Source organism: Xyrauchen texanus, chromosome 10, assembly GCF_025860055.1.
Source record: "Xyrauchen texanus isolate HMW12.3.18 chromosome 10, RBS_HiC_50CHRs, whole genome shotgun sequence".
NCBI lineage: Eukaryota > Metazoa > Chordata > Actinopteri > Cypriniformes > Catostomidae > Xyrauchen > Xyrauchen texanus.
The window spans coordinates 16997734-17019662 of NC_068285.1; the positions used below are offsets into that span (position 1 = coordinate 16997734).

General features: G+C 36.3%; 1 protein-coding gene across 1 annotated transcript; it reads right to left on the reverse strand.

Annotated features, from left to right (window-relative positions):
* Positions 1-1029: 1029 nt before the first annotated feature.
* Positions 1030-17688, reverse strand: LOC127651079 (sodium/hydrogen exchanger 3-like). The gene is made up of 16 exons (XM_052136790.1): positions 17231-17688; positions 11066-11368; positions 9757-9917; positions 8996-9074; positions 8237-8414; positions 7839-8059; positions 7454-7656; positions 7253-7342; positions 6403-6473; positions 6199-6328; positions 5492-5649; positions 5082-5199; positions 4317-4484; positions 3641-3692; positions 2992-3066; positions 1030-2785 (listed from the first exon to the last, which is right to left on the reverse strand). Exons 1-16 carry the CDS (start codon positions 17490-17492, stop codon positions 2514-2516), a joined length of 2541 nt encoding a protein of 846 aa, XP_051992750.1. The 5' UTR covers positions 17493-17688; the 3' UTR covers positions 1030-2513.
* Positions 17689-21929: the final 4241 nt, after the last annotated feature.

Consider the following 21929-nt stretch of genomic DNA (forward strand, 5'->3'; position numbering starts at 1 on the left):
AAGCCTCACTCTTTTTATCTCCAAACATAACTATGGTCATTATGGCCAAAAAGTTAAATTTCTCTAAAAGGAAATTTCTCCAAAAAGTATTTGTCCCCATGTGTACTTGCAAACTGTATTTTGTTTTTTTTATGGCAGTTTTGGAGCAGTGGTTTCTTCCTTGCTGAGTAGCCTTTCAGGTTATGTCGATATCAGGACTCATTTTACTGTGGATATAGATACTTGTCTACCTGTTTCCTCCAGCATCTTCACAATGTCCTTTGCTGTTCTGGGATTGATTTGCACCAAACTACATTCATCTCTAGGAGACAGAATGCGTCTCCTTCCTGAGCGGTATGATGGCTGCATGGTCCCATGGTGTTTATACTTGTGTACTATTGTTTGTACAGATGAACGTGGTACCTTCAGTCATTTGGAAATTGCTCCCAAGGATGAACCAGACTTGTGGAGGTCCACAATTGTTTTTCTGAGGTCTTGGCTGATTTCTTTTGATTTTCCCATGATGTCAAGCAAAGAGGAACGTAGTTTGAAGGTAGGCCTTAAAATACATCCACAGGTACACCTCCAAGTGACTCCAATTAGCCTATCAGAAGCCTAAAGGCTTGACATCATTTTCTGGAATTTTCCAAGCTGCTTAAAGGCACAGTTAACTTAGTGAATGTAAACTGCTGACCCACTGGAATTGTGATATAGTCAATTAAAAATGAAACATTCTGTCTGTAAACAATTGTTGAAAAAAATGACTTGTGTCGTGCACAAAGAACACGGCTTGCCAAAACTATAGTTTGCTTACATGAAATCGGTGGAGTGGTTAAAAAATTAGTTTTAATGGCTTCAACCTAAGTGTATGTAAACTTCTGAATTCAACTGTATGTACAGTATATATATACACATACACAACACACACCGTATATTTGTATATATACAACACACACAGTATATATAAGGACTGATTTTTGTCATGTTTCAGAATGTCCCATTTAATTAATTGTCTGACATGGAAATGACACTAAATACAGTAAATCATTACTGGACAGTTTTTATTTGGTACAGAAAAATTATTGAAACGTTTATAACTCAAACTCTTCAAACAAGATTTGAGTTCAAAAACAATATTAATCAGACTATTAAGTGATTTTTTAACAAAGCTTTAGTTCTGAAAGTATGAAATGTATACTTTTAAAATATTATTTCAAATTACATTTGAAAGTCCTTCATTGTGCAAATAACACATTTATAGCTTTGAGTAAAACTAAAAAAGCAAATGAAGAGATAACAGAAATTTAGAATACATCTAGACAAACCATAAATGAGCACCCACATAGATAGACCATGCAATTATAAATAACCACATGCTGACTTAAAATTGTGTGACCAACTTTTCCAAGGTCAAAAATGAATAGACTAAAAACTAATAGACAATATTTTCTCAGTTCTGATTGGCACTCAGTAAAGACAAAACATGTCTAGCAGTATAATGCTTCCCTGAATGCACTGCTTTGTCTTTAGAGCTGCATGTAAGAATGGTTCATTTCCATCTTCATTATGGTAAAGTGTCATTACAGCATTCACCACTAGGTGGACTTTCATAGAGAAGATTGCTGTCTGTATATTATCCATACCCACTAACTAACATAAGTACTTTAATTGTTACATCTTGCATTTGTATTTTATTCTTTTTCCTTTCAATTTTTGTTGGCAAAATATTTCAGAGAACATAATCACAGAATTATAACTTCAAGTCACCTGTTTTTGTTATTGCTCTGTTTACATATATTAGTTTATAGTTTATATAGACATAAAATACTTTTGGGAAATTTGTATGTCCAGCGGTGTGACATTCTGTAGCCTGTTACATCTAAAACTGTTTTAAACAGCATTATGTTATGTTATATTTTTGCAATTTATTTAGTTATTATGCATGCATGCATTTTTTTATGACCTTTTATTAAATCTGAGACCTCATGGAATTTTTGTTCTTTGTAATTTCATGCGTCACATCGCAGAACTTTTTAACATGAACCAGTGAAACCAAAAAGTTTAGAAAATGGTGAAAATTCACAGTTTAACTTATACATTAAAATACATTTTAACCTAAAATCTTGAGGATGAAGAAAAAAACATGAATATGCAACATTTACCCATGAAAATCTTTGTTTTGTCAAGAAGTTGTCATGAACACTATGATTCAAATCCAGTTCTTACAAACAAGTACCATAGTATTGCCATGGATTTTTGGACATGTACCGTGGTAGTACATAGGAAGTACTATGTAAATACAATGTTTAATGCATTTCTGAACCATGGTATATATTAAAGTACCATGGAAGTACTATTTGTACCATCATTGTACCATAGTGCCAGACTACTTTTTCGTAAGGGAAATCGTTCCATAATCTATGGGCTCATGACATAATAAAACAGCGTAAAATGAAACATATAGTCTCAGTGTGACTTGATTAACCTAATCAGATGCTTGCCAAGTTAACATTGGAGGATTGGAAAATATTGGATTACAATCTGGTATTCCTTGTATGGTTTTCTTCAGGCACCTCCTGATCAACAGAAGCATCTGCCATCATAAAGGAATCTGTAGAGCGGTTACTCATTCTCAGTGGTGCTAGACGTCTAAGGTTGGTAGGTGTCCAGGGCAGTCGTCCCTGTGCCCTCTGGGAGGGTGCCACAGTCATGTTGGTCCCTGCCCCTGTTTGCCATGGTGGGTTATGCATGGGAGGAGCGGTGTCTATGTCTGGTATGAATGCTGGATTCTCTACACCAGTTGCAGCTAATGCAGGGTAATTATGTTGAAATGAGTGATCACAAGAACAAACTTCAAATAATATATATTTTATCTGCTGACTTACAGGTAAACAGACTTTATGTAAATGCCCTGTACAAATGTAAATCTATGTTGTAATAACACCAGTAGGAATGATGTGACATTAACATGTCATGTAAATACAGTATGTAACTATAAAAGATCATTCTTACCTCCAGGTGTGTTTGTGTTTCTTATGGGGAAATTGGCAGCAGTCTCGCTACTAGAGTCTCCAGAAAACTCAAAATCTGGTGAGACGAAAGAAAATAATATTACAAATACTTCCAGTATTAGCAAGCTATCACGCTTAAAGTACTATTCTGGGTTTAATACACGTTAAGCTAAATCGACAGGATTTGAGGTACCATAATGTTGATTACCACAAAAAAATAAAATACAAATTATGCTCAATTTCGACGCTCCTTTTCTTTTTTTAAAAAAAGCAAAAATCGAGGTTACTGAGAGGCACTCCCAATGGAATGAATGGAGCCAATTTCTGCAGGGTTTAAAGGCAGAAAGGTTTTAAACCCTCCAAGACAGGTTGTCATGACTGTAAAACTGGAGATAACTTAACATAGAAAAGGTTTGTATGTCACCAAAATCACATTAATAAGCATATTGTTATGTCTTGAGGCTATAATTTTGAAAGAGTGAGTATTTTAACATTTACAGATTGGCCCCATTCACTTCCATTGTATGTGCCTCAACGTAACACGAAGGGACAAGTCGAAGTTTATTTTTGTGGCAATCAACATTATGCTTAACTTATATTGAACCTGGAATATTCCTTTAATACTAAGAGATGCTAGGAAAATATTTTACCTTCATCTCCATATGGATGGGTTCTGTTTGGGTCCGCTGGCTTTCCATTTGGCTGGAAATGACAAACACATAACATAAATTTTGTTGTCATATTTTTTTCTGTATCAAATTTGAAAAAGACCCATTATCAACTCATATGTAAAAGGAATCATATAATTCTTTATTCCTGTGGGACATTTTAATGTCAGCCAAAAAATAACATACATATATACATAATATATATATAGTTATAGCCTCTGTGCAAAGCCTGCTTCACATTGTGACCGATTCATAAATCTGTCCAAACTAAAATGTGCCACTTAAACTGTTAAGATCACACTGAAATTATCAGTTAGACATTGTTAATAATAAACTTTAGCTGCTCATTCCTAACACTGGATCCTTCGGAAGGATATGCAGATTGGCAGTTGCTGAACAACGAACACGTTGTTGAGTATGGGGTGGCCATGTGTTAATGTATTCATCTTTATGATGTCAAGGATTTTGATTCAAGGATTTCAGAATGAGCCATTGTTACAGCTATATTTCAATAATGGTATTTTTGAACACGAGAGCTTGTGTGAAGTTTTGAGTTCTTAAAGTTGCAAACAGTTTTCTTAGTACTCTGAACTCTTATATTTCTCATGCTATGGTCCCTTTAACTGAAGTTAAACTGATGGACATGAAGGTCTTATACCTTCTGTTCCTTCTTGGAATATTTGGAGATTTTCTTGGCCGGGTTGACACCCCTCTTAGCAGATTTGAAGGACTCAAGGCGGTTTCTCATAGTCCTTTGAAAGATCTCCTGCACTTCATCTGGATTCTCGGTGGCGTTACAGTGACTACGGCTGTAAGTGGGACGGTTCTACCCAGAAAAAGGAGAAATGGATTAATTGGATGGAATTTATATTCTTGTGCATGTGTTTTTCCTTTTGATGTTGTAAGACATGAAAAACATTTCAAATATACAGTAGGGTTCAAAATTCTTCAAATTTTCAAAATTGTTTCCCCATTACAAATTATATTATCAGCATAAGTCAAGTGAAAGACTAAATATAAAAATTAAATCTTTGCATTTTAAATTCAATCCTTGCTTTAATGAAAGCATGCTCTCAAGATGACGCGGACTCCATAAATGATCCATTTTATCCAGCATGATTTGAGTGTTCCAAAGAGCAAGAACATATTACTTTTTATACAAAGTAGTTTACATAATCTGTGTCATTGATTAGGCTTGCTGTAGTGTATAAATATAAAAAAAAATATATATATAATAATTATGCGTCTTTATGTTTGTGTGTAGAATTCTTCAAAGTCAGTTATTTAACTGTTATCAGATATACCAGGTTTAAATTACATTTTAAATCCCAAATGTTCAATGTGGACCCCACTGTAGATAAAGAGACGTTCTGTGTGAGAATGAAAATTATTGTGTGTGGATATGCAGAAGAACAATTCTTACATATCTTCTGCTCCTGTATAGGTGCTGAGCTAGTAGATGATGAGCGTTGAGGTCATTATTCATGCTCTTCTTGTCTTGCTCATGGATGTCGAGGGAAACCGATGGAACCGGGTTCTTTCTGTTTTGCCACAAGACCATTGATTTTAATCTTCATCTAGGTATGTTTATTCATCACTGAACTACTTGCAGTTTACTATAGTAAACTGGTTGTTTTCAACCTCTTTATAATCACATCTTGATGGTGAAACAATATCTTTGTCAGAGTGTAACATTTCTCATTGTTAGCTTGTGTCAAATATTGCAATGCTCATTAAGACAGAAGAGCCACATCCAATACTAAAATGATTTAGGCAAGAGTGTTAGAATATCTGTGAGATGGGAAAGTTAAATATGTTTGGTGGGCTACTTACATGTTCACTGGAACGTTTTCAATGCCAAAGTCGTAATCTGACATGTCAGCCATGATATCGGGGATGATGTCTCCATACTCTAAAGCAAGCTTCTTCTTGAAGTCAACATTGGCTGTGTCATCATTACGAATAAATGCCAAAGAACCTTTGCGTTCACCCTAAATGTGAAAAAAAATATTGACCAACATGTGCAAATGAACAATAAAAAAATTCACCTTTTTTAACTTACGACTGGAACACAACTACCATTCTATTGGAGGGTGAGAATGTGCTAAGTTTACTAAAATGTAATATTTGACCAATTAATTTCCATAGCTTATACAGTTGTTTATGATTGCTGGTAGCATATTTTTAAAAATAATTTTATAGAGACTATGAAAAGCAATTTAAAAACATATTTTAGAGCAGAGTATAACTGTAAACATTTATATTGACTATATGGCTTTTCAGTTATGTTTCAGTTCTTTTCAGATAAGATTTGATTAATCTGACATTCACAGGCCTGGAAATAAAAAAAATTAAAATTGCTTGACATTTCCAGGTTTTCCATAACCTTGTACAGTTTTTTTTTTCCAAATCCCTTTTAGTGATTCACTACTCCAATAATATGAGGGATGTCTTTACATCAGCTTGGAAAGTTATTCAGAAATTATATAAAACATTATTAAATTCAAACAGAATCAGTGATTGTTGTCTCACCCTCTCACCTGATTGACATATTTTGTGGCATCCTCCAGATTCAGTTTGTGGAAGACACCAAAAATTTGGTCTTTGTGCTTTCTGGCATCACTCTTCATTAGCCACCAGCAGATATACTTGTCCTCAAAATTATTCCAACTTCCAACAAAAAGCATTTATGTCAAAGTTCTTGAAATACATAGATATATTCTCTGTAGTAGTGGACTACTTACTGTCTGGTCCACCAGTTATCTCCCATACAGCCACAGATGTCTTCCATTGCTGTCATTATGTGCTCAAATACCTACAAAGTCACAAAAAATACCAAACTCATTGAACCAGATTTTTTCGGATATTGAAGTTCACCGCAATTTAGATGTTACCCACTGAAATTGCACATCCACTCATATTCGTAGTGTAGAAACTGTAAACACTGTCTTATGGATGACAGCACTGTACTGCGTAGCGTAGCCTACACAAAATCATTTTGTAATTTTTCCCACCCCGTATTTTGCACTTGATAAGATGCAAGGACATGCACTAGAATGATCACTTTAGGGAACACACTGTTGTTAAATCATAGGTACATTACTTTTCTTTCTTTTTTTAAAAACAATAATCGAATCATTATAAATTGGCGTTAATCATATTAATTGGCAAGAATCTTTTAAAATGCATATAAGGTAGGTTTTTGACATGTTGTTTTTAGGTTTTGTAAAAAGGATAGGTGAATTGTGTTATTTATTTATGTTAAAATACTTCTATCCCAGCTCAATATGTGGATACACCTATAAGTCGGCCATTCATAGGTTGATTTCTCCAAAAAGTGTAAACACTGTGGCTCTGTTTGTTTGAGTATCCCAGCCAGCCCACCATAGCAACATAGGCACAACCAATGGCATGAGTTTGTGGCGGGACCATCTGTTTGTCGGGCAGTGTAAGAAATTGAGAGTATTTGAGAAACCTGCTTGAAAACAGTCATTATTTTTGCAATTCCGTTTGTTGACACTAGTGGTGCAGAAATTACTCACAAATGTAACTGATATTCAAGCCTGATACTAAAACGTCATAATGAATAGTTACCCTGTTGTTCATTTTTCCATTGAGTGTCAGATCTGATGGAGTTGACCTTTTAACTTTCAGCCATTGAACCAGTGGTTTCATGGAGATTCCCTACAAAGAAAGAATACACAGTGACCACAAGTTAACTAGGATAAACATGCAAATAAAAACGAAACCATTTTTGAGTGCACTGGTTATGAGTGGGTTAGTGAAGGCTGTCACCTGGAGAATGACAGTGAAATACACCACGATGAGTGTGGTACCAAGCATTAGATTCTTCTCTGGGATCTTTTTCTCATCTAAAATAGCTGCCAATCCATATGCCACTGCTCCTCGCAGGCCACCATAGCTCATTACAATCTGGTCTGTGATGTCAATGGGAACCAGTCTAGACTGGTTTAAGATCCAGTTGAGAAAGAAAACACCTGCAGATAATAAGATGCAAATCAATCACATTATAGAAAAGATCACACAAGTTTCCCTAAATATATTTGTAATTTTATAGACGGGTGTAAAAAAAAAGAGGCACAGAAATTGCACACTTCATATTTACAATTCTGAAAATCACACTAAATAAAAGCTATTCATGACATGATTTGAAACTTACCCATGAACCTACACACAATGATGAAGAGGATGGTAAGGAGGATGAAGCCAGTGTTCCAAACCCAGATGTTTCTATCAATGGCCGAAACTCCCAAGAAAACAAAGATCATGGTCTCAGAGCCGTTAGCCATCACCTTCAGAACATAACGTAACGTTGTTACCGATTTTTCATCCATGTTGGCATTGATATACTTTTGACAGCAGACACCGTAGAAAGTGATCCTGTCACAAACAAGATAACTGCGCTTAAAAGAGATTTCATGGGGTCTTCAAATCAATTCTGCAGAAAATGTCTGAAGATATCATCTGGGCCGCTGTATCATTTTATAGTGTATATGTAAATCACATAAATGCGAACATTACAATAGAAAAGTATTTGGTTCATTAACAAGATCTTACGAAAGTATTGCAGAGAGCGAGAGCATCTCAGCAGTCAGGTAAGACAGGTAGCCAATAACAAAGATGAAGCCAGCTTCAATGATCTGGACTTTCTTGGTGATCCTGGTCAGCATGGATGTCAGAATGGCAAAAACAACCCCAAGAAATGAGCCTCCAAATGCCACCACAAAGAATGAAACTAGGAGAACAGAAGATTGCGATCCATTTTTTAACAAGCAGATTAAAAGCCAAACTTGTGTAATATTGTATCGATCAGCACATATGTTTTAATTCATTGGTTCTAAACTGGTGGGCAGTGGCCTAAAATGCTAAAATGCTTTGCAGGTCTGTTCTGATAGGGTTTGTGGACAGCAGGGAATAAACGATTCTAAATGCAAAAAATAAAATGCATTAACCATATACAGTACTTGTGCATATTTAGAATATCAAAACTTTTAAAAGAGGAAAAAAGGCTTCCCATGTCTTTTGTTGTGTATGTCAAATGCTGTGCATCCATTCAAACTCTTTTTGGTGTTTTGGCTCAAATTTATCTCCATAGCTTTGTATTATGGCTTATAATAATACAATTTGTGGCCCAGTGCTTCTTCCATGTGCCTGATATATGACACTTTTGTTGTTTTTCTATTAAGCCATGCAGAAATCCAAATTTTGGTGGGTCATCACTTAACGTCCAAAATAAAATCTGGGTGCTATAGCAAAACCAGTTGAGAACCACCGTTTCAATGAAAGTGTCAGGGATTTGAGCGTTTGTGTCCATACTTATGCCTTTGATGATCTCTACGGCATTAATCTTTGGGCCTCCCAGAGACACAAATGCATCAAACACATTATAAAGCACCTGTGAAAGAGAGACAGAGATGTTACATAACATTTAATGGATATAAAAGATATCACATTGGCAAAGAGAGTCATATAAATGTTTATATGAACACATGACAAGATTCCTCAAAGGTGTGAGCCAATAAAGCTGTTCAATTCATAGTCCTAAAACCCAAAAGAGATTTTTCATTAGAGATTTATCATTTTCAAATCATGGTTTCCCACAGGAATTTTAAATGGTTTTTGGAACTAGGGTCTATGGTTGGCATTTCTTTAAATTATTTATCCATTTTGTTCTACGACTTAAATTACACATAATCAAATCTCACATACATTTTGAAACTGTTGTGTGTGTAATAAACTTGCCAAACTGTTACTTGGTTTAAGAACAACAAGCAATTAATCTCATGTAATTTATAGTCTTTATTCAGCAACTTTTTAACAACTTCTGATTTTAAATCCCACAGTGGTTTCAAAAGGTATGACTGTGTGTAGAACAAAACGGCAAATTCTTTTCACATAATGTTAAAATGTCTGTGCCACCAGTGTCACCAAATGGTAGTGTAATGACTGTTTGCTGAACACTCACCACGTCTGCCAGACATATAGTCCCATCCCAAACTCACACCAGTGATTCAGTTAATGCTGCTCTTATATGAATTCAGTTATGACATTTAGAGCAGAGAAGAACGGAGACTCACCACTGTGACTCCATCATTAAGCAATGACTCTCCGAACACTAGGATGTAGAGCACCTCGTTCACATGCACTTCCTCAAACACTGCGATCACAGCCACGGGGTCCACAGCTGACATCAGAGCACCAAACAACAAGAACTGCAGTAGACCAATGTTTAAGTTACCTGAGGGTCAACAAAATTGCTTGTTTAATAAAATTTCCACTATTGTGAAATATTTTGATGGAAAGCATTTGTAAAATAACCACACATATTACACTGATCTCTGAAATACTTAATGCTGCTTGGTCAGAAATGACATTCTTTGGTCATATTTTTCTATAATGACCACTATGCAGAGTGTTAATTGACTGTTGTCTGGCTTCCAGTTTGCTACACTGCTAGTTTCATATCTTGTAGAACTATTTCAATTGATGAAAATAAATCAATGTTAAATCAACATTTCATGTCCATTTTTCCTTTTTTAGTTGGTAAGTAATCTGTAAAGGGCCATTTACACTAGAGCTAGACTAAGTGCAACAAATGGAACAGAACACAGGTGTCTCAATGCATGTTTTAAACTCTTTTTAGCTTGACTTGGCATCTTAAAAAAATACTGCACTCCTGTGAGACGTCTGTCAATGGTAAAACATGTCTGTCTAGCTCATACATTTGAAAAACACATTCAGTGTGAATGTCCCCTAATAAGCAAGATTCCGATTATTATCCAGTCGTTAATGCAAAATAAACTCCTCCAGGATGATACAAGAACACTGCACTTCAGGTCCTGATCACCCTGTCTGGGTATATTTTGCACTAACAACTGGCTTGACTGTATATTTCCCCTTACATACTGTAACAGGCGCTGTCCCAAGCAAAACTCTTAAGGCCACGTCCACACTAATTAAAGTTTGAAACCTCCGTGTTCAGTTTCCTAAAATTATCGTTATCTAAATTACTGTTTGTAGTTTTGGAGAGCATTATCAAAAGTCTCAGTTTTCGGTAAAAGAAACTCTGTTGTAGTGTGGATTATATGACCAAATGTATCAAAACATAGTAAATGCATTTTCAAATGAAAATGTTTTAGTGTGGACGTGACCTAACAGCACCCAATTGGATCCACATCAAAAACTGAGGTCACATCCACACTAATCCATTTGAAAACCCCTTATGTCATCGTTTCCCAAAGTATGCAGTAATAGAGAGCTTTTTCCAAAGTTTTCATTTTCAGTGGAGGAACTCCATTCCAATGTGGATGAAAAGAATAAACGTAACAAAATCAATGTGTTTTTCAAAAGTGAATGTGGCCTGAATGAGAAAACACAAAGATTTACCCATTGCGCCCCATTTATAGCAGGCCCAAAGTGCGACACCCACTGCGCCAGCATTCCAGCATGTTCCAATAATGGCATGGATAAGAATGGCACCCAGGTTGCTAAAGAATAGTTTGTTTGGCATGCAATAACTTGCATCTAAGATGATCTGGGGCAACAAGTAGTAGAAGAAGTTAACAGGTGCCAATTTGAAGGTCTGCGCTTTGTCCGCTCCCCAGACGATTCCACCCAAAATAAATCCCATGATGATGAGCAGACCACTCTCTGGGATCACAGCGGTGATTTTGTGGTTGAGCTCACATACTAGAAAGAAACAGAAGAAATAGATAAACAGATATGATAAATCTTTTTACAGAAAGCAAACAAACGTTCTGTTTCATACATGAATATAAAATAAAGTTTTCAATTTGGGTGGAATTACACAGGTTGATTCTTGCCCTCAGATCCTCTAGAGATTATAGACAATAAGCAATTCAAACAATCTAGGCCTTTAATAATCTTCATGTGATTCATCCCAGATCAGTTACTTAAAATGAGCTAAAAATTAAGCTGTGTCTTGTCTTCTTCCGCAGAACAGGAAGTTAGAGGCAGATGGTCAACTCATCCTGCTCAATGTTTAGGAGTAAGTTAGTAATGTAGGGTAATGTAGTATTAATATTTTCTAAACTTCCTTTAAGACTACTTCCTTGGCTCATTTGTTCGGTGCAACCAATCACACTGGTTTGCCAGTAACTGATTGCTTGAATTTTCTCTATCACTGCTGTGGAGTTTGTCACTTAACCTATGACCTTTAACCTCTTGTTTACATTTGTCAGAAAGCAACTAGTGCATTCAAGGTTTACATTTATCAGTAAATTCCCTGAGATTCGAACCCATGACTTTGGTGTTGCCAGCTGGCCAAGCACCATGCTCTCATCAGTTGAGCTACATGATCCAAACAGTGTTAAATTTATTCATAGGTAATAATTCTGTTAACTAAAATATGTTTCCAGAGAACACTTGAGGTGACGCGGGAAAACTTTTAAAGAGTCACTTTTTAATCCTGATATTAAAATGCATTTCCGGTGATCCGATTACTTGTGGTCAGCGCTAAATACAGGTGAATTACTGTATATGTGATCGATGTGGTGGTCAAAAACACGTCACCACATCGCATTTAAGGTGCTAATCCATCGTGAATGCGTCCCGGACCCTATCAATCAACCACTGCGCTAAAACCGAGTGTAAACTTCGGCGGTTACGAGCTGCAACATCTGATCTGAAAATCTTCTTGGCTCTTCTTCAGTGTATTTGATATCTCAGATGAGAAAAACGAACATCTGAAGCTTCTTTAATGCAGGTAATCAACTTTATCAATTTTGCACTTGTGCCAACACACTCAAGGTGAAATCGTCATGATTCGTACGACTTTTCTAAATCTGGCTGATTTGTATGATATCGTGCGACTGCATTCTTTGAAGTCGTATGAATTTCACTACAGCCAATGACGTCGCTGGACATCGTTTCCATCTAATACGTGACAATCACTTGCTTCTGTCACACACAACAGCTTCCTATCATGTTGACACTCTACTGATTGGTTAAGGTCCGATAAGGGGTTTGGTTAAGGGCATAATATTAACAAGTATGTCCTTAACGCCTTGTGCACGGAACTCACGCTCACATCTGCACTAGACATCCAGGAATTTGCACATGATTAAGTCAAACGAGTATATGCGAACAACATCGTGGGAGACCATACGAAATAGCCAATTTGTAAATTATGTATGACTTTTCATCGGGTTGGTTTGTGCTTGGATTACATTTGAGAGAATCAATGTGCTCCCCATTTAATCGTTTAATCATTTAATATCTCTTTTGTAATTTTTTCTTTCTATTGGTTTGCTCCCTAGTTTAATTCATTCAGCATTTGAAAGCTTCATTAGATCCAGACATTCTGTCATTCATTTACACCAATGATTTCCTACTTTGGGGCAGTGGTGGCTCAGTGGGGCAGTGGTGGCTCAGTGGTTGAGGCTCAGGGTTACTGACCAGAAGGTCGGGGGTTCAAGCCCCAGCACCACCAAGATGCCACTGTTGGGCCCTTGAGCAAGGCACTTAACTTCAGGTTGCTTCGGGGGGATTGTCCCTGTAATAAGTGCACTGTAAGTCGCTTTGGATAAAAGCGTCTGCCAAATGCATAAATGTACTTTTGATTGTCCACAATTATTAAACTTGTGTGATGTCTTTGTAGTGTATAGGTAACATAAGAGGATTATTTCACTTTGATACACAATTTATCACTGTGCATTCAGTATCATTGTTCAGGCAGCCAAATATTTAAGACTGCGCTATTAAATTTTTTTTTGTGGAATTTGTGTAGTTTTTGGGCATAGTTTGAATTTTGGTGACTGTGTGATTGGACAATAATGACTGTAATACTTAACAAACAGAGCTGGCAAGTTGCAATTTGTTTTGCACCTTGTTGACCCCTCGCTTGTATATGTTCCTGTAATTACATCCAAGCTTCAGGGGAACATTCATATTAATTGTGCTGTGGGTGACCTTGACATGATGTTTTTATGACTGAAATTAAATTACTTTACAAATGTGAATACTGAAATGGTAACACACATATTTTATGGAAAATGTATCTAATGATTGATGTAGTCCTTTCACAATGTCTGCAAGCTTTGCAATCAGTGGTACCCCGATCTTTACACAGAGTATGCACCATTCCCAAACTGAATTAAAAAAAAGAGCATAATTTGTTCCAAAACTGTATATTTTTTTTTTTTTTTCAAAATACATTTATATTTTATTTATAGAGATAGCGGAGAGGATGGGAAATGATGGGTGGAAGAGGGGGGAACAGATAAGTAAAATGCTGCAAGACTCAAACCTAAATTGTCCACACGAGAACCACGGCTCAATTCACTGCCACATGCTAAATGTAAGACCACTGCTCCAATTAGTAGTTCTGTTTAAGAGGCGTTAGTGTGATTTTACTGCAGTACGTTTTAATCTGAAAGGGACATTTATCTAGTACTATTACACTAATCGTTGAGAAAACATTGTATACGTCAAGAAAGTTCATGTAAACCTCATATCTCCCCAAAGTTCAATATCATGTACTAAAGCCTGACATTGCACACTATGCCTTTGAGGAAAGTCAAAGATGCAAGCGGGTCATTAATTATTTAATGTAGTACATTATTAACTAGCAGTAAGCTATTGTTTCAACGGTGTAATTTCTCAAGAAGCTGAAAAGTAGATTGCCCCAGCTCGGCCACGACTGCCAATGATGTGTTACAGCTCATGTCCAGGATCTTAATCAGAGTTATGTACCTCATTTGGAACTTGCCAACAGGCAATTAACAGAGCCTCTGTGAATTCATGCACACATTTTGTACACATAGGATTTTAACTTAAACTACAGTTCCCAGTGATATGGAACATGAACAGATGGGGTACACTTGGCATAGCTAACATGGACTGTCACATTTGCTTAATCCCACCTTCAGATTTCAACATAATGTAATGTTATCAGTGGACATAGAATTAGTCCTCATTTATTGTGTCAGACATTATGATGGCATAAACCAGACAAATAGGACTTTACTTGATTGACTTTACAAGTGCAGATTACAGGTGTCTAAGAAATAACGGACTCCGGGTCAGGCCCGTGGAGCAAGGAACCTTGATCTGAGAGGTCTGCTATGGTCTGCTAGCTGAAAGCAACTGCAGATGTAAATATATCAATAAATATATTATACAAGCAGCAGTTCATTGTGTCCTGGCAAAATTTGCAAATGCAATTGCAACTTCTTCCTTATTTTTTAAATTAGTTATATAGATTATTTTGTCAATTTTTCCCATTTGAATAATCTGCATTAACATTTATCTCAATGGATACAAAGGTTTTCTGTCTATAAATATTTTTAAGAGAATTTTGAGTAAATATTGCAGCTGTCAATTAAGCATGAATTATATGAAAAATAATGTTTACTTCATTTAATGGTTTTTTTTTAAACCCCCTGACCAGTATGTAAGTTCCATAATTGATGAGCCTTGATGATTTTGTATTGTGCAGTCAGCAGGAGGCAGTCAGCGCAGCCTCAGATTCAGTCTGAACTTTAGAAATCGTAAAAAGTGGGCTGTACCAAGAACCCCTTGGGCTGGTAAGGCACCTCTTCAAACCAACGAGAGTTGGTTGCACAAAATAAATAAGGAGACTTTCACATTCTAAGACAATTCACGATATCGAAACACGTTCTGTAAAGTTTCAAACTGCTTTTAACTCTACACAGTGTCCTAAAGCACGTTGTTCATGTGCGTAATTAATTAGATTAAACATTTTTATCAATTTATAGCCCTAGTAAATATTGGTGAAAAATAAGTGTTTAATTTTAGCATTTATTATATTCAGCATAATAAATTCAGGAAATCTATTGTATATATCAACATTATAAAGGCAATCAGCTGCCTTGTTTTATATAGAGTATATATATCGTTATTGGTCTTTGAAAACTTGAAAACGACGACATTTTGCAATATCATTTCTTGTCATTTGGACATAGCATCTCACATTTGAAACAAGAGGGGGCCCGATTCTTTTGTCATCTGAAAGTATTAATAACTTTTGTAAAACTCATACCATGAGAGAAAGCTATGTCGGCAAAGGAACTTTTAAGTTATGTAGAAAGAGGGGATGAATAAAGTAACAAATCTCTTCTGTTTCCCTTTAAATCTCTAAAAACACTTCAGCCTGTCTTGTTGACATCTAGTTTCAAGTCAGCACCTTGAAGTTTGTCTTGCCAACACTGTGCTCTTTTCTCGGCTAACTTCTTGTCCACTCAGTCTCTGTACAAACCTATTGAAGTCTTTCTAAGGCATAACTGCTCAGTTCTTAGTACAGTTATGTCTCAAATACACTATTAAATCTCTGCACTTAAAATCCCTTAATACCAACTACGCCTACCTGTGAACCTGATCTAACACACATTCAACGGATAACACTGCGCTCTAAGTGCCAATCTGTTCATTATGTGTGGATCTGGTTTCACCACAAATTTTCTACCAGGTTTATCAACAATCACCGTAGTATGATACTATTTCTATACTATTTGAGTTAATGAGTTTGTATGCAGTTCAGCTGTGAAGCCTCTAGGTGGCAGGCTTAAATATTTTAGATGAAACTGGTCCCTTATTTCAAATGAAAACTGTCAGGTTTGTACATAACTTTTTTGAATCTATGATTCATCTGGAAGACAAATCTTCATTAGAAGGAACTGGCCCTAAAGTAGGATAGCCAGCTTTAATTATTGTCCATTGTTCTTTGTAGAAGCATTTTTAAGTACAAATAATTTACTTGGAAAAGGATGGAGGAACACAAACATTGTAAAAACTTGTGAGAAATGTTCCTGCTTTTCACAATTGTATATAGCCGTTATCTGAGTGACTGTAGACTTTGTCAGTTCGGTCTGTCCATTCTCGGTTGTCATCTCTCATCAACAAGGTGTATCCATCCGTAGAACTGCCGCTCACTTTGGCACCATTTGGATTAAAATCTAGAGACTGTTGTGCATGAAAATCCCAGGAGTTCAGCAGTTACTCAAACCAGCCCATCTGGCACCAATATAGGCAGGTAGTTTTAATGTTGTGGCTGATCGGTGTATGCTTATTAAACATAACGATTAATTTGTTATCTATGAAGTCAATCCTCAAAACGAATAATCAGATTAAGTAAATTTGGATGTTTAGAAAAAACAATTATGAATGGATATTCTCCTTTACTACTTTTTTCAGCTAAAGAGAATGAAATTAATTTCACTGCAAGAAAAAAATCACTCTTAATCATTATTTTTGTATTGTTTTACAGTTATCTAAACTTAAAATATCTAAATCCTTAAAAGAAGATAAATCAAGTGGCAAAGCTGCTGAAGATATAAAGTATATTTCAGAGTATATATATCTATTTGTCCCATTGAGTAACACCACTAAATTATTTTAGATTTATTCTATTTAAAAAATTTAAGTAGAGTCAATGAGGTTAGATGCCTCTGAAGTAACTGTATATTGCTTCAATGATCTTAAGAGATTTTACTGGAAAACATGACACAATATTGATTTTAAAAAGTTTTGCGCTGTTGGTGGCAAACAATGATGCTTAAGTCTCCAGCTTACCTAATTTACAGAGCCAACACGTCAATATCCAGAGAGCCACCAGGTATGGAGTTTCTACATGATGCCATTTCCAGACGACAACAGGTAATGTTGAGATTGTTGCAGTCTCCCCGGAGGTACCGTTGGTATCAGTGCTCTCAGTGGCTTGTTTAGTCAAACTTTCTGGACTCTCATTTTCCCTCTCTAATTCTGCAGCCCTGAATGGTGTACTGAAGACCACCAATAATACCAGGAAAAGTGCAAAATGCAGTTGAAATGCCATATTGTGTTTTATTTAAAAGGATAGTAATCACTTTCTCCCTTCATGCATTTAAAAGACTGGTTTTGTAACTATGCAGTCTATCCGGAAGCCTTACTAATCTAAATGGCTATCGTCAAAAGTTGTCTTTCTCTGTCCCTCGATCTGTCAGTCTGAGATTGACTCTTACATGTACAGTATATAGTAGATGTGTCTATTGCTTCTCTTATTGTCCCTCCTCTCACAAAATAAAGATTCATTTTTGAGTAAGTCATTGGCCCCTCCCTGTTGTCTCTCACAGGTGTGTGGGACTCATCCAGTAGGATTTGCAAGACGACTTTCTTTATTACAGTACAGTAAAAGAAGCAGATTCTAGCACCATAGGCCAAGTCTCAGTTCATCACAGAGGCCCACACATATGGCAAAGACAGAAATCCATATATTGTCAACTTTAAGTGTCCTGAAAGCTATCTTTGTTTTCATATTTCTGAATTAAAGTTCTCAGCGAAAGACAGTTAAAGCCATTTCTTTATTTGCTTATTCATCAAGAATGAGACCTCATTTATATTTTCAGTTTACTTTGTGTTTTAAAAAGTCAGATTAAAAACACCCTCTTCGTCCATAGCACCGGAAGAGACATCATGATCATTGATCTGTGTTTATAGGACATAAAGTTATACTCAAAAGCGATTTCTCAGGACCAGCAAAGCCTTCTCTGCTGGCCTAACATGCCAAATAAATAAATATTTGTCATCATTTCATTCTCTATTTATTCCTTAATGCTTACAAGCAAAATGTGACAACTGTTTCACAAATCACATGCCCAAAGCCGAGCTTGTTAGCCGAAAAAGCGTGTGAGTCTGAGCTCCACCCCCTCAGGCCTTCAGAATTCCCACAGAATCCCTCAACAGTGCAAATGAATGGGCAACTAATGTCAGATTGTCAGATTCATCAGCCAATCAGATTGATTTATTTGTTCTTGGTGGGTGTGGTCTTCAGGATATGTTACAGTCGAAGCCTTCTAGCTGGCCTTGAGTGACGCATTCACACTTATGTGATGTAAGTAATTCAAGAGCGAATAGCGTAAGATCAAGCTGTCTGACGAGTCGGCTGTCATCACTGCTGGTATCACCATTGAGAAAGAGATCCTTATGGATTTAAAATCAGGAGATGATCTCCATGACCGTGTGAATGCTTAATTTATTAAACAGGAAAGTCTGGCTGATTTTAATTTCAAGTAAATTGGTAAGTGCTTTTTTCATTGTTATAGAAACATCAGGAGTTTTCTAAGTGTAAATTGGGCTGCTGGAGCATTCAGTGTCAGATCAAGTTTTGAAAAGAAGTGCTGCGATCCATTCAACTCGGAAAGTCAGATTTTACAACTTCCTGCTAGGAAAAGTGCAATGGAATGCATCTTGAAGTCAGAATTACAACTTGTAGGCTCGTGCAGAAATTCTCATCTCTGAGATTTTGCTGAGAGGCACGATGTCACACAAACATGTCAACATTTAGGGAGATAAACATTCACTTTATTAAGTAATATCGATAAATGAGTTTGTTTCTACATTACATGATATTAAAACTTGTTTAACAGGTGCCTGCAAAAACAGGTGTTATAATCTCTTTTGATAATCGTACACCTGAAGCACAATTGCTAGTGTTGCAGCAATGTTTATCAGTTGGGTTGCTAGGAGACATCTCTAATGAGAGTCAAACCCCTGCTAATCTAACGGGAGTGCTGCGGTTCCGAATGCATTTATGGTTGGAGATATCAAGTAGGAATATCCCACATCCAACTTGAATGGAACTCAGCATTATCAAAATTTATTGCAAGAAAAATTTAAATCGCAAATATTATTAGATAGATTTTTCCAGGTATTATAGACCTCCTTGGTAGATTCATATGTCTGTTCAGGAGACGTTCATTTCACAAACAGTCATGCTGCAGTTAAAATTAGGCTTGCTTATAGCAAGTATTCAGTGTCATTTCAAGTGCTGGCTTTCGTGCGTAGTTAATTGTTATTGTTTCCCTGTTCCAGAGTTCCCTGTTTATTGACATAACAATCACTTGATGTAGAATGACACATGCTGATTTCATAAAATCAGCCTCAGACAGTGTTGCAGTTTAAGAATATAGATCATGAACAAAAAGGAAGAAAAGTAACTACAGTAAACATCTTGTCTGGTTTTGACCACTCACTCCCAAATAGCTGTTGAATTCCAAAATAAATTGATTAAGGAAGAGCCCAGTTTTTCTCCACTCACTACCCTTTACCCTTTACTGGTCTTCTCATGATAACAGGCTAAAGATTACATACACATTTTATGTATATGTAGTTGTCATTACATGTACCATTTCGGAAAGTGGTTTGGAACTCTGGGCTTTATTCAAGAAATATGAGCAGATGAAATTCATGAGTAAATCATACTTGAAGCTATGTTTCTGAAGCCAAAATTGTCCCATTGAAATTACTGTGTCAGTTTACATGAGAATTTTTTTTAAGTACAGTTTAAACTGAAATTTGTTTTGTGTTTCTTGAAGACCCTCATGTGTGAAGGAGATTCATTAATGGAAAGTGGAGTGACACTGCATTAAGCTGCTGTGTGTAGCCTTAAAGTGCTGTCTCTTATCCACAACATGGATATTGAGTGAAATTTTTGTTCTAAAAGTAAGTACACTGAAACAGTCACTTGTGAAACAGATTCTTTACTGTTAAAGGGATAAAAATTTAATTCTCATTTACTCGCCCTCATGCCATCCCAGATGTGTATGATTTTCTGTCTTCAGCCGAACACAAACAAAGAGTTTTAGATGAATATATCTGCTCTGTAGGTCCATACAATGGTGAAAAATTCACTTAAAATAATTGGAAATAAATTCCGGTGGTAATTACCATTGGCACAAATGCTGTTGATTGAGCTTAACTTGTATTGAACACAGATTTTTTTTCTTCAAAGTAAGCACACTATTAATATACTCATCTACTGTATGTATTCTTGAAAAAGTGCATTTTAATGCATTGCAATGACATTTTTAAACCAGTTATGGTTTCTCTTCGATATGGAGGTTTGGAAACATTTACAGAATCAATAATGCTTAGAGGTATTTGACATGCATAGTTGTTCTTTGCTGGTTCAAAAAGGCTTTGTGGTAATACCTACTTTGAGTGGTGTGCACCACAATGCCTTATTAAACTTTTTTTTTTAATTATCATGACAATAAATAAACACCTGAGGAGAAAATACAAATCATTCAAGAAAATTATAGTAACTTTTTGCAATGGAGCAGACTTCAAATAATGTTTTGTCAGTTAAACAATGTGCTTTATGTGGTAACATCTAAAGCTAGTGCCACACAAGTTGATTTTTCTAGTGATTTTCAGATGTGAGCTTCATTAACATAATCGACGACCAGGCGGAGGGAGACGGAGCGCACATTTGCTCTCTGTCAGCAGGAGGTCGTTAATCCCTTGACCGTCGGGACTCACTGCTGAGTTAATATCTTAAAAAACTGAAAAGCACATCTGGCTTGCTCGAACAAATTGCTCCGTTGCTTCTGTCAAGTGAACAGTGTGCTTCAATGGAAGTTTTACATTTTTGGTCCATTTTAATATAAAACCTCATGAAAACAGTGAACCATTTAGCCCCTGTTTCGGAACAAATCAAGCAAGCTACATGTCTGAAATTGTCTAAATTACTTAATTGCAATTGTTTATGCTCACGCAGTACTCCTGTTGTTATTTTCGGCGAGCTCCACGTGACAGGGAATCAGAGAAATAAAGAGTTGTGAGTCGGTATATTTGTCACCTCCACCATTTCGTATCGGCAAGTCTGACATACCTCCGACTAAAGAGAGCAAGATCTCTGCAAAACAGTCTGAATGTGTGACACCCTCGGCCACACGCAATACTACACCCTCTTTGAACACACAGTTCCATCTTTAAACCGCACGTCAGGGTTATTATACATACAAAAATCTACTAAAATTTAGACAAAAACATTGATCTAAAAACATTTTCAGAAACAAAAAAAAAGTGTGGTACTGCAACGTGTAGAAACCAGTCCACCTGTAAACCTCAAAGCAGATTTCACTTAATATATAACACCCCATGGAAATATGAGGTGTTAAACTACGTCACAGATGTCAGTGGGAAGAAATGCCCCCTATTCAGCATCATTTATTTTTAGCACAGTATCAGATAGAGGAGTCTGTGACTTCCTTGAGTACTCAAACAAAACTAAAGGCTTTCTCTTTTCTTCCTGCTAACTCTGTGAGCATTAAGAGTTGTGAAGGGGGGTTGACTTTGGGCAGTCGCCCAGGGCACGAGGTGACTGCACCCCCCAAAGATCAACAACTTTAGGGGCATTCTCATTTAGAATCAATTAAAACCCTGAATTAAAACCAGCAAATTTTTAAATAATTACTGGAGACATAGCTTACAGTATGTTGCATCAACTTGG